Raw genomic sequence first — 16,135 nt, forward strand, 5'->3', positions numbered from 1 at the left:
CAATTCCTTTGTTTATAAGTTGTGTAATACAGAAGGACTTTCTTACAACAATGGGCACATGTTGATCAAAAGTTAGGTCACTGTCCACACAAGTTCCCAAATCCAGAACAACTAGGTCAGTTCTTATGGGTGTATTGTTAATGTGGCGGCTACCTGATATACAGTAATGCATTTTTCAGCATTTAGTTTCAGTCCAAGATTTTGTCACCAGCTATTTATTTGGGACAAACCTTCCTGCAGAATGGCTAAATCAATTCAGGATTGAATAACTGCTCCTAGCTTACAGTCATCCACAAACTTAATCAGCCAGAGCCCTTTGGCATTGGATTTTACTTCAGAAAAGTACATGTCAAACAGGAGAGGTCCCACCACAGAAACCTGGGGCACTCCACTGGTAACTGGTCTCTATGTGGAGGTTACTTTTCCTGTTTTGATTTCCTGTGTCCTATCTGTGTGTTGGCAATCCAGCAGGTGACATAGAGGGGTTACTTCCAATTTATTTAGCTTTCTACTATGCCTGACTGGGGAATTGTGTCAAATGCTTTGACCAGGTCGGGGTATGCACTGCATACCTTTTTGCCTTCATCCTTTGGTTTGGTGACCTTTTCAAAAAATCCACCAGACTTGTGATCCTTTTCTTTCTTTTTCTCTGCTTACGTCTTTGAAGGTGAAGGTGAAGCAAATGTCTGGGAAGGCACAGATGAGGAGGCTGGAAGCATGCCCTTCATAACAAGCTTCATCTTATGATCAGCCAACGCCCTGGCCCTGAACAAAGAGCAGGCCTGGCAATCAGAAACCAGGTGCTCAACCTCTGTGCAAAATATACACTGGTCAAGAGAATCTTGAAGGAGCAGGTTATGACTGGACACCAAACATTTTCAGAAGCCTGAAGTATTATCTGTAACTAAATTACTAAATGCAGCACACAAATAGAAAAAAAAACACTAACAGGGACAGAGCACACAGAATTTTCAAAAGATTCCACAAAGGTCTAATAAAATCAGAAGGAAACAACTTTAACAGTAATTTGTAAACTACAACACTTCTTACGAAAACCACTTGCTTAAGGCAAGTAGCAATATTAGCATTTACAGGACTAGCTCTAAATACCAAAGAACAGAGAAAATAGAAAATGGTGTTTGAAGCAGAGCTCATGTGCTCAAAAACTACAATCACAGAGCTAAGGAATAAAAAAAAAAGAAAACTCCCTGTAAAAAACCTCTGAAAAAACTTTTTTTTTTATTTTTGTTGGAAGAGGAAGTGCTAACTAGGCAATTAGACACTAATAAAATGACAGCAACTGTTTAACAAAGATACTGGCACTTATCTTGACAGGAGCTTTGGGAGAAATTAGTCAAAAACTGGAGTAGCAAATGAGATCTTGGGAGAGTCAGGAGTGCAGAACATTATAGGAAAAGAGGGGGAGCTTCAGAGCTGAAGATTCTGAAGTGCCAGCCTCGGATCCAAATAGATACAATAACTCTCAATTTGAGGTTGATGGAAACGACAACACTGGATCAAAATGGTTCAACAACAGTTTAAGAAATAAAATTCAATGCCTTACATTACAATAAAGATAGGTACTGCAACACTAAAGTAAACACAATTGCTTGAAATAGTTTGTCTCATTGTGATATGCATTTCCACAATATATTACTATTTAAACAAATGGTCATGAAGAAATGGCTTAAGAATTCTTACCTGCAGGATTTCTACGGCAAATGCGAATATCAGTGTTGTTTAGCTTTAACATTTTATTTTCCATGTTAAAGAGAACATATACTCCATCGACTTCAACATCAGCCTCTTTGTCATTAATCTGGTATGCTCTTTCTAGGCATGCATTAACTTTAAAATTGAAATCCATCCACTTTCCATCTTTCCAGAATTTCCAGCAAACTTTTTCTTGAAGGTGTTTTGCTTCCTGTTCTGTAGTTCTGTTCTGTTGTAATGTGCGCGAAAGAGTAATTATCTTATCTTGCAGTTCACATATTTGAGAAGTAAACCCAGATATACATATGGTACTCTTTTCCTTATTAAAGTTGACCTCTACATCACTACTAAATTGTTTTATTAATTCAAGGTTTTCATTAGAGAACATATCAAGTTCAATTTCAAGATCTTTTGAAATGCATTCTTTAGTCAGTAAAAGCTGAATATCATCAAATGCCTTCAGAATACTTTCCTTCTTTAAGGCATACATTTTTAAAATGGCTGGTGCAATATCATCCTCTGATGATGTTTCATTATCCTGAGATAGTGATGAAGCCCCACCAAAGAAGGACAAAATTGCTATAAAAAAAAAAAAAATCAGTGAGACAAGTACAAGTAGTTTTAGTATTAAGCACATGCATGCTTAAACAAATGCAGAAAAAGCAAGGTAATCACCTTGGCAGCAGATCTTCAATAAATAAATATTTCATCATTTAGGTATTACTTCCGAGTATTCTTACCTTGTTTCATCATATCCTAGTTCATGTATTCATAGGTTCATATGTGTTTACTAGGCTAATGACCAGAAGGGCCTTTTTAAGCCTAGTCATGCATCCCAAATCTCTGACAAGTTCTGATACCCTTGATAATTGTAAGCAGGGGCTTGGGAGATGAAACATTTACAAGCTAGGGCCTGGGAGATGAACCATTAAAAGGTCATCTGTGTCCATTAGAGACATAGGTGCCAAACCAGGGATGAATTTTCTGTTCCCCATCCAACTGTCCAGGTTACATTTGAATTGGGTTAGGAAGGAACTCTGCTTCACATGGATAGGGAGCCTGTTCCAGAGAAGATGTAATCTCTCGGATACATATCTGTCTCTCCAGCAGGTCCTTTTTATATCACATGCAAGGTTTAAATCTTTAGAATGGGTAATTCTGGTGCTGTTTGCTTTGTAGATATGCAGGAGGCGCATCATAGTGGTGCCTGATAATGCCCTGTAAGTCAGACACAGACATCCCCTCAAAAGCCTGTAGGAGACAAAATACACGGATAGAGCCTTGAGGCTATTTTCATAGGATAGTTTACTTAAGCCCTGTATTCTTCTAGTGAGGAACTACTGTAGACGCTCCAGTTGTTGGATATGCCTGGTCAGGCACATACCAAAGGGGGCATTCTACTCAATAATAGGTCTGATGAATGCCAAATACAGTGGAACAATGACTTCCTAGGACTTAGATGCCATACCTTTGTCTATAAGTTGCACAACACAGAATGATTTCCTCACATCTGTAGACATGTGATGGTCAAAGGCCAGATTATTATCTATGTGTGTCCCTAAGTCCCTGACTACTGGGTCAACTCTAAGGGGTGTGTTGTCAATATGATAGTTACCAGGGATGGAAGACTTCCTGAAGGATACTATTATGCATTTCTTGGCATTTAGTTTTAGTCCATGGCTCTGACACCAGTTGTTTGTCTGTGCCAGCCCCTCCTGGAGAACATTTGTGTCAGGATTCAATGATAGCTCCTAATTTGCAATCATCTGCAAATTTAGTCAGCCAGAGACCACTGACACTGGCCTTGACTTCAGAGAAGTAAATACCAAAAAGCAGTGGTCAAAGGTCTGACCCCTTAGGGGCTCCACTTGTGACTGGTCTTTTTGTAGAGGTGAACTCCCCAATACTAACTTCCTGGGTCCTGTCTGTGAGTCATTTGGCTATCCACTGGGTGACATACGAGTTTGTACCTAACCTCTTGAGTTTATCAACAATGCCTGAGTAGGGTATTGTGTCAAATGCCTTGGCCAGATCAAGGAAGGCAGTGTGAACAATTCTGCCCTCATCCATTGCTTTGGTGACCTTCTCAAAAAAGTCAACCAGGCTGAGTAGGCATGATCTGCCCTTGACGAAACCAAATTGGGCTGGGTCCAGTTTTGTCACTACTGATCATTTCCATGATATTTTTTCCATGGTTTTACATATAAGACTAGTGGGACTTATGGGTCTGTAGTTTTCAGGGTCTATACATGGCCCACCTTTGTGCAGAGGGATGAGTGTTGCTGTTCTCCATTCTGTTTGGAAGCTATAGTTAAAAAGCAATTCCAGAGGCCCTGATAGGTCATGTTTCGGGCTATTTAGAAGGCATCCTGGGATATTGTCTGGGCCCACTGATGCAGTGTTTTTGGCCTTACAGAGAGCATTGTTTTGACTTTCCAAGAATATCCATAACACTCACACCAACATATTCAACACTGACGTACTTATGGGAAGCATCCCACAGGTGCAACACACGAGTGAAAGCAAATATCCACAGAATTCTTTGGATCTTTGATATAAAACAAACTCTTTTGTATTAAGAGTTGCAATAAATCATCACTAATCAGATATTTGTTCTATATAATCATAAAGATAAGCTGACAGACATACTTGGCTCGGGTTTATAGTATGTTGCCGAATGGCAAAACAGTGAATGCCGTTTCAGCGACACATAAACTTCAAAATACCACTAATGCGAATAGCCAGGTCACCGATTTTTTTCCCAGAAAAAAAAAATTGCTTGGCCGTCACCGTGAAATTGCCCTTTACCACACTGTAGTGCGATCTCGGAGTTGGTATATTTAGTTGGGGGGGGGGTGTGGAGGTGAAGCCCCCCACTTTGTAATGTTTTAGATGGTGTGTCGTGTCTGGTTTGGTCTACCGATTTTTTTCCCTAGGAAAAAAAATCGTTGACCTGGCCATTCACATTAGTGGTATTTCAATGTTTATGTGACGCTGAAACGGCATTTGCTGTTTTGCCATTTCGGCAACATAATATAGACCCACTTATCTCTGAGTTCCTTGGGCATCCAGTGTCAGCTAATGCAGTCAAATGACAAAGAGAAGCAAATTTAAATGCCTAAAAAGCACGCACTGAAATATGGCTTAATAACAGCTAGTATAGCTCAGCATGAGTAAACTGAAATAATATTTACTCTCTTTACAAGTAAAGACTATGGCTCACTATTTAGTTTGCTGTAAGGAAATTGGTAGTGTTTTTGAAGTGTTATGCCCAATGAGATACTCGAAATGCAAACCAACATTCTAGATAGACATGTTCAGTTACTGCTCAAATGTTACCAGTAGAATACTAATATAACTGCTCTGGAGAGAATGGTTATGGTCAATGAAGGCAGCAGAACTACTTATTTTGTAATGCATAGTGTGTGTGTGTGTGTATATACGAGCACATGTGCACTAGCTCAGCTGCCTTACCCAGTAGTGTTAAAACACAAAAGGATAATTACAATGCATAAGACTTGATTCATCACTAGAAATGGGTGTCCCTATTATTTATGAGAAGCATGTAAACTAGATAAGTGCGACTATCGATTTCCTATTGAAATGTCAGCACTCAAAATGCCGAGTGCCAACAAGCCAAAAAAGACTGCAAACCCAGGAGAAGAGCGAATCTCAAACATCACTTTTCTTGTCTAAAGTTCTTTAATGCAGTGGGGCAAGCCTCCCACCCCCAAACTTACATATACCAATTCTGAGACTTCATACTACAGAGAAAACAAAATACTCCAAGAAATGGCTATCTTGGACTTAGTATATGTAAGGCCATTTTTTCATCCATTCAAGTCAACGTGTTTCAGAACTTATTTTAGTACATCCTGACATTTCATATGGTTACCAAGATGATCATGTCAGACCTGTAAGAAAGACTTTATAGCCTCTTTCATTAAAAAAATGGACAATGTGTACTTGCTATAATGCTGGATCCTCTTCATCCCTTGTGTATTTGATTCAGCTGTTTAATCCATCACTCCTTGCTAAGAACTTGACCTCAAGCTTCTTCTTTACTCTTACAATGCACACATCCCCCACCCAATCTCAGATTGAGCTTGTTAAGGATTAGTATTGGAAAGGATTGAATGAAAAGCAATGAGTCCTATGAAAGAGGATGGGGTTAAAACAGATCTACTAGGCCTGTCTGAATGAAAACAGTGACAATTTGGAAGGGGGAAGATGGGTGGGATACTGAATAAGAAGGACTAGGGATTACAATGATTCACCATTATTTTAAGTAAATGTCTTCTATATCCTATTTCATCTCATTCTTCCAATTCAGCTGGTGGAATAGTATTCCAAACTATCTAATTTCCTGGGTAGAATCATGACAGGATACCTTTTAGGATGGCAGCTCCAAAAGGAAGATCTGCATCTGGAGATAATGTCCAGTTTGTGATGTCTGGAGAAGGCATGCAATGTAGAACAAGAGGCTGCTGTACAAATATCATTCACTGAAGAATTTTTGAAGAAGGTGGTGGATACTGACACTAATCTGAGCATGACGATTGTAAGGTTTTGTTTCTCAACTTGTAAGCAAAGATTAGACAATCTGAAAGCCATCTGGACAGAATTATTTTACATACCTTGCATTTTAATCTGATGGGAAAGAAAGGAAATAAATAGTTGTAAATCCTTTCTGATAAATGTTGTACAATGGAGGTGCAACTGTAGCTATGTACGAACATGAGAATGCCCCCCCCCCCTTCTGGAATAGTTTGGGGAAAATGGTAGATAAATAGGCTGGCTGATGTTGGACTCTGAAGCAACCTTTGGACTTAAAGAAGTATTATGCCCTGACAGAAACTATGTATTTGTGGAAAACTAGATGAGGGGTTACAGAACACAATGGGGATGCATCTCTTCTTGGTAAACTATCGTTTCCAGGAAATAAATTTTAGTTTGGCCAAAGATACTGGTTTAAAGGATGAATGAGTTAATACCTCTAACATTAATTTAATGTCCCATAATGGTGGTGTTGGGTCCTAAACAGGGGGAAGCAAGGGGAAGGTTCCCTTGGGGAGCACCTTACATAATTTTGTGCTGCAAGGGAGGAAAAAAGAAACCCATTATGAAAACTGGAGACAGACACAAGCTACACCTTAGAAAGAAAATGGACAATAGTGAGAATGGGGTCCAGTCCTTGGTTAGAAGCAAACTTGTACATTTTTTTAGTAGAGTTTTTCCTGAAAGACTAATAAGGGTCTGCACTACTCTTTGAGAAAGGGAAGGATCAGGGGTTATTAAAGGAACTGGAAAAAATATGGTTAGCTTGAGGGAGTGGCTGTCCTGGTGAAGCTCTCTGGATGGGTGAAATAACAGATCCAGTTGCAAACTGAGAATCTATGGTTGCTTCTTCAGATGCAGCTGCGTTAAGGGGAACCATATTTGCTGAGACCAGAAAAAGGCAAAGAAGACTGACATTACCTTACACAGAGATGCTTTCTGGAAACTTTGTGATCAGGAGAAGAGAAGGAAGGGTAAAGAGAAGTTCAGGAGAAACCAAAAGGTTCCAGCAAGTTTAACTGCAGCAGAAAAATATCTGTTGTGCGACTGCAGGATTGAGAGACCTCTTGTGATGTCTTAGAAAAGATCTGCTGTGCCTGTCTGCTATGTAGTTGACTCATCTCAGTATGTGCACTTCTGTCAGGAAGTGCTGTGAAGATATTGCTCATAGTCACACTCTCATTGTTTCTCTACACAGCGGATAAGATTTGGTTCCCCCATCTGTTGATGCACCAGAATACTGACATGTTGTCTGAGTGAAATGCAATCACCCTTAGAAGTAAAACAGCTTCATCAGACGGTGGTAGCATACTGTAAAAGCGCTTATTCTGTTTTATTTTATTATTATTTTTTATATATTAAAGTTTTTTACCTGTAGTTTACCTGCAGCTTTGTCGGTTTCGGTACTTTTATCTTGTCACTTTTATTGTACCGTTCCTTATTTTACTCTCACAATACTATTTATATTATATCCTTAGAAGTAAGTAGTCCTGAAGGATCTGAAAAACTAGGAGAACTGGTCTCATCTCTAGGATCTTGATGTGAAGGCTTTCCTCTAAGTCTGTCAAGGATCTTTGGCTATTCTTCTCTTGAAGAGCAAATGTTTTTTTTTTCTAGTGAGACCATGGGAGGCTGTAGCCACCAGTCTAGGTGCCTTTTGCAAACTGATGACAGATGGATTGGGGTGTTCATAACATAAGAAAGTAGAGACAACTGTACAATGAGCGTCCACTGTAGTACCAGCATAAAAAGTCAAGCATGTAGGATTAAAAGGATGGATCTGAGAACCTTTAGAACTAGCACAGCTGGCAGAGAATGATGAGCTAGTGATGTCCTTAAGGATATAAATCTCTTGTCTGGTAATTTCATTGTGCAAGATCTTGTCTCCATATAACTGGCAATGAATGTCAAAGTCTGAGATGGCTGCAGCAGAGATTTTTCCATGTTTATACAGATACCCAAGGGCAGGCACAACTGAAGTAAATAATTTCTGGCAACTAGGAGGGGACTTGGTTATTCAAATAACTAGGAGCCAACTGTTTAGGTAAGAAAACACAAAGATCCTTTTTGGCTGTAGATATGTTTTGACTACTGCCTTGTACTTGGTAAACACCTGGGGGTGCTGTGTTTGATGGACAGGGCTTGGAACTGCTACTGACTGGTTCCCAGCTGGAGGCATAGATACCTCCTGGACTCTCTGGCAATACTGATATGGAGGTAAATGTTTTATAGGTCTATCAAGCACATTCAGTCATATGCCTGCAAACAAAGTAAAATGATTTCACCTTGATCATCACAAACTGGGTATTTTTTACATACAGATTTAGGCTGCTTAGATCTAGAGCTCTCCTAAGGTCCTCTGTTTTCTTTGGAATTAAAAAGAATCTGGAACAGATCCTTGATCCTTTCTCTTCTGGTCTGGTAGGACCTGTTGGATGGCTCTTTTTTTAATTTTTAACACCTATATTAAATTATCATTTAAGACATAGGCAGACATACATTAATACAAAAGAAAACATATTAACATGTTTCCATTTAACTACATTATGCATCACATATGTTCTTTTTTATAACTATCATCAATCCAACATTACATAAACTGCTCAATTCCTGCCTTCCCTTAAACCTCATTCCTCAAAACTCAACCAAAGCAGGTCTTTTTTGCTAAGGATTTACCATCCCTTTCTCTTTGCCTATACGGTTGTCTGTAGCCCACAGTTCAAATGTCTTCTTGGTCTCATCCCATTCTATTACCTTTCTCTCTCTAGTTACTTGTTCCCAAAACCTTGGTTCCTTTACCAGTTTTCTCCAGTAAATTCTAGCTCCCTCTTTTTTTACACAACTTTACTGAAGTATTACTTGCAACATAGGCAAACTTACATTTATATAAAAGTAATCAAACCATATTAACAAGTTCACATTTATAACCATTATCTTCTTCTTCTTCTTCTTCTTTCGGCTTTATCCCGGTTAGGGGTCGCCACAGCGGATCACCGTGTCCGCACATTGATTGGCAGTAGAGTTTTACAGTGTCGAGTTGCCAGCCCGGCACCCAACCTTCCACAGAAGGCACACACACGCACACCTATGGCCAATTTAGAGTGTCCAATCCACCTGCAGCATGTCTTTGGGATGTGGGAGGAAACTGGAGCACCCGGAGGAAACCCACGCGACCACAGGGAGGACATGCAGACTCCGCACAGAAGGCACCCCAGCCGAGGATCGAACCGGAGAACCTCTTGCTGTGAGGCGGCAATGCTAACCACTGCACCACCGTGGCCGCCCCACATTTATAACCATTATGCATCATATATATTTGTAGATAGCCTATAATCATTACATTAATACATTGTTTAATTCCTGCCTTCTCTTAAGCCTCATTCCTCCTCCAAAACATTTTTTTTCTGCCAGTATTGTTCCCACAGTTTCCCACATTTTCCGTTTCTTTCTCTGTAATTTACTCCTACCCCTTTCCAAAGATTTCACTTCCTATTCTCTTGTGTCTGTTACAATATTCATTACTTAAACTACAGTTGGTTTATATTTTGATTTCCAATTTCGAATAATTGCTTTTTTGGCAGCCACAAGAATTAAACTTAACAAGGCCTTATTATGTCTAGGCAATTCAGATCCTGTATCCCAGTTCAAAAAATATAATTCCTTAGTCACACTCATTTGCTTGTCCTGTATTTTTGACAGAGTACTCTGTAGGGGAATTTTAAAGTCTGACAACTCTTTACACTCCCAAAACATATGTCCCCATTTACCTCTTTCTCCATCACACCTCCAACATTTGCCATCTACCTGAGGAAAAATTATTTGTAGTCTGCTTGGCTATAAAAGTATCTATGCAAACACTTCCAGGCAAAAATCCTAAATTTTCTAGACTTTGTTGCACATTTCGAAGCTGTGCATATGTCCTCCATTCTTTCTTTCTTGAACTGCAAATCCAGTTTCTCTTCCCATTCTTTCCTTACCTTTTCTGATTGATTCCTATAGTTATTGTGCAATATTTTATATGCCTTACTAATTCTCCCCTTTTTTATCAGGAGATTCTGCTGTAGATTCAATTAAAAACTCAACCAGTGCAGATCTTTCATTTAGGATTCCCCTGTCCCGTTCTCTTTGCCTATGTTCTGATATCAATTTCTGAAAGGGAAAACAATCACCAGCTTGCAATCCAAATGTCTTATTGGTATCATCCCAATCTGTTACCTTTCCTTCTGTAATTATTTGATCCCGATATCATGGTTCCTTTGCCAGCTTCCTCCAGTAAATTTCAGTTTCTCCTGTCTATTCTCTGTACCCTAAATATAGTCATCCCTATTGGCAGAATCTCCTTTCTTCATTCCCATGTTGGCTAAGTTCTTTGCTTTCTGTTACTTTATGAATATAACATTCTATATGACTTCTGTTATTCTCCTTACGGAACTGCATCCAAAATCCCATTCTTTCATTATTTGTTGAATCCTCCCCCCCACTTCATCATCATCTCTTTTCACTCTAAATTGTAAATTTCTGCTCGTGTTATGCATATGAGCCTTAAATGTAGCTCTAAAATATCGCTTCAAATCAGGTAATCCTAAACCTCCTTCTTTTGTTGGAAGGATAAATTTATCCCACTTGACTATTGCCCTCTTCCCCTATCAAATAAAATCCTTCAACTCTTTATTAATTACTGTCCACAACTTTTTCTGAGGTTGATAAAAATATGCCCGACCTACATATAAAAATAAGGGACTAAAAATATTTTTACTGCTTGTATCTTGCTTTCCATAGGCAACAGCTTCCAGTTTCTCCGTTTTTATATTACCTTTTGTTTAGTCACTTCCCACATATCATTAGCTGCCAAAACAGTAGCCTTTTTTATCCATACTCCTAAATACTTCATTGTATCATGCCCCCATAAATATGGGTATTGCTGGACCAATTCATGTGTTCCTATATAGTTTATAGCTATAGCCTTTGTCTTACCTTTATTAATTCTATATCCCGAAAAAACAGAGAACTATCTCAGAATATTCCACAACACTTAGATGTCCTTTTTTTGGTTCCATCAGGTACAAAAATAATATTGTATTTCTTGATTACAATACCAATCATATCCTTGAATTTCTGAGTCCCTTATTTTCTTTGCCAATAGTTCTATTCTAAACATAATGCAAATAACACAGGGAAAGAGGGCACTCCTGCCTGTTTCTTCTGTTTCCACTGTTTGGAGACAACTTATCACAGTGGAGCCCTCCCACTTATATGTTTGCCTTCAATCCCTCCTATATCCTTCTAATTAACCTTATTATTGCATCAGGAGATGTAAATGCTTCCATTTCCCTACTCATAAAATTCCAGATTACTCTGTCGAATGCTTTCTTGGTATTATGACCCACCATATCAGTGGAATTTTCCTACATTCTGCTTCCCTATGGATCATCATTGTTCTATTAATGTAGTTAAATGTTTGCTTCCCCTCCACAAAGCTACATTGGTCCATATCTTTTAATCTTAACATAATCTTTGCCATTCTTTCAGCCATTATAGGCATAAACACTTTATAATCATGGTTTAAAATTGAAATGGGCCTATATGAAGCTGGATCAGATGGGTCTTTACTGTCTTTAGGTATTACAGCCACCACAGCTTTTTTCCATGATGTTGATACCTCCCCTCCTTTTAAATTACTATTAAACAAAACCTCCCAGATATTTATCATGTTCTTCCTTGTAGCTTGGTTATACACCATCATTTTTATCTCTCTCTTCCTGTTTTAACTGTTAGTTGTTAATCCTCATTTACCTCTAACCTTTGTATATTTAAGTCTTCCATTAATATCTCCACTTGTGCTTTTTCTTGATTTCCTCACATCTCTGTGTTATACAAATTTCCAGAAAAGCTCTAATACCTCTACAGGATCTCTGGTTATTTTTTTTTTTTGCTTGTGTTATGTATAACAGCCTTAACTGTGCAGCTCTAAAATATCCTGTCAAATTACGTAATCCTAAACAACCTTGTTCTATTGGAAGGATCAACCTATCCCACTTAACCCTTGACAACCTCCCCTTCTGGATATATTCCTTCAACTCTTTATTAATAACTGTCAAAAACTTCTATGGTTGATAAAACTCAGGTGGTCCTCTATATAAAACTAAAGTGATTAAAAAATTTTCACTGCTTTTATCTTAACTATGCATATCTATAAACAAGAGCTTGCAGTTTCTCAGTTTTTATATTATCTTTTGTTTGGTCTCTTCATATCCTTAGCTGCCATAACAGGACTGTTTTTAATCTATACTCCTACATATGTCATCTTATCATGTCCCCATAAATATGGGTACTGTTAAACCAATTCATGTGTGGGTACATAATTTACAGCTATTGCCTTTGCTTTATCTTTATTAATTTTATATCCCGAAATGACTTAAAACTGTCTCAAGCTGGTCTCACTATCATCTTGCAGACCTTCCCTTTCACTCTTACTGGTACCCATCTATCACAAATCACTCTTGACAACCTTCTCCACCTACTCTACCCTGGCTGCACTCTCTTCTTCAGCTCTCTTCCACACTTACAATTACTCTGAACTGTTGATCCCAAGTATTTAAACTCCTCCACCTTCGCCAACTTTACTCCCTGCATCATCACCATTCCTCTGACCTCCCTCTCATTCACACACATATATTCTGTCTTAGTCCTGCTGACCTTCATTTCTCTCCTCTCTAGGGCATATCTCCACCTCTCCAGGGTCTGTTCAACCTGTTCCCTACTCTCATTACAAATCACAATGTCATCCACAAATATCATAATCCACGGGGACTCCTGTCTGATCTTGTCTGTCAACCTTTCCATTACTATTGCAAATAGGAAAGGGCTCAGAGCTGATGCTTGATATTATCACATCTCCACCTTGAATGCATCCATCACTCCTACCGCAGACCTCACCACTGTCACACAACCCTTATACATATCCTGTACCACTCTTACATACTTCTCTTCCACTCCCGATTTCCTCATACAATACCAAAACTCTTTTCTAGACACCTTGTCATATGCTTTCCTCTAAGTCCAGAAAGACACAAAGCAACTCCTTCTGCCCTTCTCTATACTTCTCCATCAACACCCTCAGAGCAAACATCACATCTGTAGTGCTCTTTCCTGGCATGAAACCATACTGCTGCTCACTAATCATCAACTCCCTTCTTAACTTAGCTTCCACTATTGTTTCCCATAACTTCATGCTGCGACTGATCAATTTTATCCCTCTGTAGTTACTACAGCTCTGGACATTACCCTTATTCAGAAAAATGTGTATCAATACACTTCTCCACTCCTCAGGTACAAAGTAATATCATCTGAAAATAAAGTCACTTTTCCACTTCCATACCAATTATATCCCTGAATTTCTGAGTCCCTTCTTTTCTTTATCAATGTCTCTAAGTGTAAAGCTAAGAACAATGGGGAAAGAGGACATACTTGTCCGGTTTCTCTGTTCAGGCACAACTTATCAGAGATGAACCCTACTACTTTAATTCTTCTTTCTGATCCTTCATACATTCTCCTAATTAAACGTATTATTGTATCAGGGAATGCAAGTGCTTCCATTGCCCTCAGTCTAAAACTGATAGAGAAGCTATTAACAATTAACACCACTGATGTCATTTCACTGGCCCACAACTCTTTTTAAGACCTAGACCACTTTATGGTGACCTTTTCACTACTGCTTTTGCTTGCACTGCATGCCTATTGACCAGTAATTTGTCTGCAACTTCGGTAGTTATATGTAATCTGCAGTATCACCAACTCAGATGGAGAAACAGTTTCTCTGTTTAAGCTAAAAGCACTTATTTTGAAACTTCAACACTATGACTGCTGACTGGTTAAGCCCCTTGGACAGAAATCAGCAGTCAAATAGGGAACCTCAGGACTTTCTTGCCCAAACAAAAAGAAAATGCTTACTCATCCTGAAACTCCCAAAAGATACAAACATATAGGTAACTTTTCTATCCCAACAACTAACTAGATACATTAGAAGGGGAATGGAGAATGGATCTGGCTACTGCAGCAGTGAGGAATTCAAACATAGTTCACTTGTGTAAGAAAACTTACCATAACAGTAGATGTTCAAATGATCATTGCTGCAGTAGCCTTAGGTATATGGGTTATATGCTGTCAAGGATATAACAGTTGGTCACCTTCCAAAGTTTCAGGGCACCTTCCACATGCCCAAACCATCCGTCAGCCCAAGCTGAGCTGACTAAAAAGACAGGTATTGGCACCAAATCCTTCAAAGCTTTCATGACAACAGAGACAGGGAGCCTCAGCCCTTGAAAGGACAATGCTAGGAACAACAAAAAAACAACTGTCCACACCCTGGAAAAAACAATATACAAAAAACAAGAGGGGTGGAGGGAGGGAAAGGCTACTGCAGCAGTGATTATTTGAACATATTCTGTTATGGTAAAGTTTACTTACGCAACAGTACTACGTTCATCATACTGATCACTGCTACAGAAGCCTTAGCTATATCGGTAGATGGGTCTACTTTGAAACATCTAAAACTCATAACATCTAATTTCATAACATTGAGACCAGAACATCTACAACCCATAACATCAAATTTCATAACAACTAACACTACAAATCACAAGAAAATAACATCCCCTCCACATATAACGACACCAAACTACCAAACACACTTTTTACTATGTTTCTGCAGGGGGGCAAGCCCCCTGCACCCCCCCCACCCCCCGTAAATTAAATATACCAACTCCAAGATCGCACTACAGTGGGAAAAAGTTAATTTCCTAACCCCACTGTATCATGCCCCCTGCAGAAATGTACTAAAAAGTGTGTTTGGTAGTTTGGTGTCATTATATGTCATGATATGTGGAGGGGACGTTATTTTCATGTGATTTGTACTGTTAGATGTTATGAAATTCAATGTTATGGGTTTTAGATGTTCTGGTCTCAATGCTATGAAATTAGATGTTATGTGTTTTAGATGTTTTGAAGGGGATCCAGGTAGATTACTCTAGTTTAGTACATATGAGAGGTGGCAGGAGAAGAGTCCAGGATCCCATACGGAATGGTCCGAGCAAAGCCTGATCTAGACAAAGACAAGGAATCAAGCTTATAATGCTTTATAAAAGTTTGTACACAGGACCAAGTTGCTGCTTCCAGAATACTTCTAGAATCCAACCCTTTCCAAAAAGTTATAAATTAGGCCAAGGCACTGGTTGAGTGATTACTGAAACTTTAATAGTTTTGTTGTGGTGAATATAACAAAAGGTAATACCCTTAGACAACCATTTGGAAATAGTCTGCTTTGACACAGGTTGTCACTTCCTCTTCCTCTTACCATTATAATAAATGAATAACTGATCAGAAGATCTGAAAGATTCAGTTCTGTCAAGATAGTACCCGAGTTGTCTTTGGGCATCCAAGGTATGGAGTATCCTTTCTCCCTCATTTTTAGGTTCAGGAAAGAAAATGGTGAGATGGATAGTTTGGATTAAAGTATACTTGGATATCACTTCAAACATATAAGGATTAGTTCTTAAAGACAATCTATCTCTACAGAAAATGAGACAGGATTCACATACCATAAGACCTTGCAATTCATATACCTTCTTGCAGAGGTTAGAGCAGTCAGTAAAACTGTTTTCCATGTTAATAACCTCAAATCAGACATGTTAGCTGGTTCAAATAGATCAACTGTCCTCTTAACACAAAATTAAGATTCCAAAGCAGGGCCACCATTTTTCTTGGATGTCTTTCATGCAAGACCTCTTTCAAAGACATTTTGATATGAGAATGCATTGAAAGATGAGTATCCATAGGAAGACATGCTAAAATGGCTGAAAACGAACAC

General features: G+C 38.8%; 1 protein-coding gene across 1 annotated transcript in view; it reads right to left on the reverse strand.

Annotated features, from left to right (window-relative positions):
* Positions 1–1,687: 1,687 nt before the first annotated feature.
* LOC122794821 overlaps positions 1,688–16,135 on the reverse strand; it is a 133,907-nt gene continuing 119,459 nt past the window's right edge. Inside the window, exon 3 of the mRNA XM_044063426.1 lies at positions 1,688–2,292. Within this exon, the coding sequence (XP_043919361.1) occupies positions 1,688–2,292 (605 nt within the window). The remainder of the gene's footprint in view (positions 2,293–16,135) is intronic.

Source organism: Protopterus annectens, chromosome 2.part1 (assembly GCF_019279795.1).
Source record: "Protopterus annectens isolate FY-2018-M chromosome 2.part1, PAN1.0, whole genome shotgun sequence".
In the NCBI taxonomy this organism is placed as follows: domain Eukaryota; kingdom Metazoa; phylum Chordata; order Ceratodontiformes; family Protopteridae; genus Protopterus; species Protopterus annectens.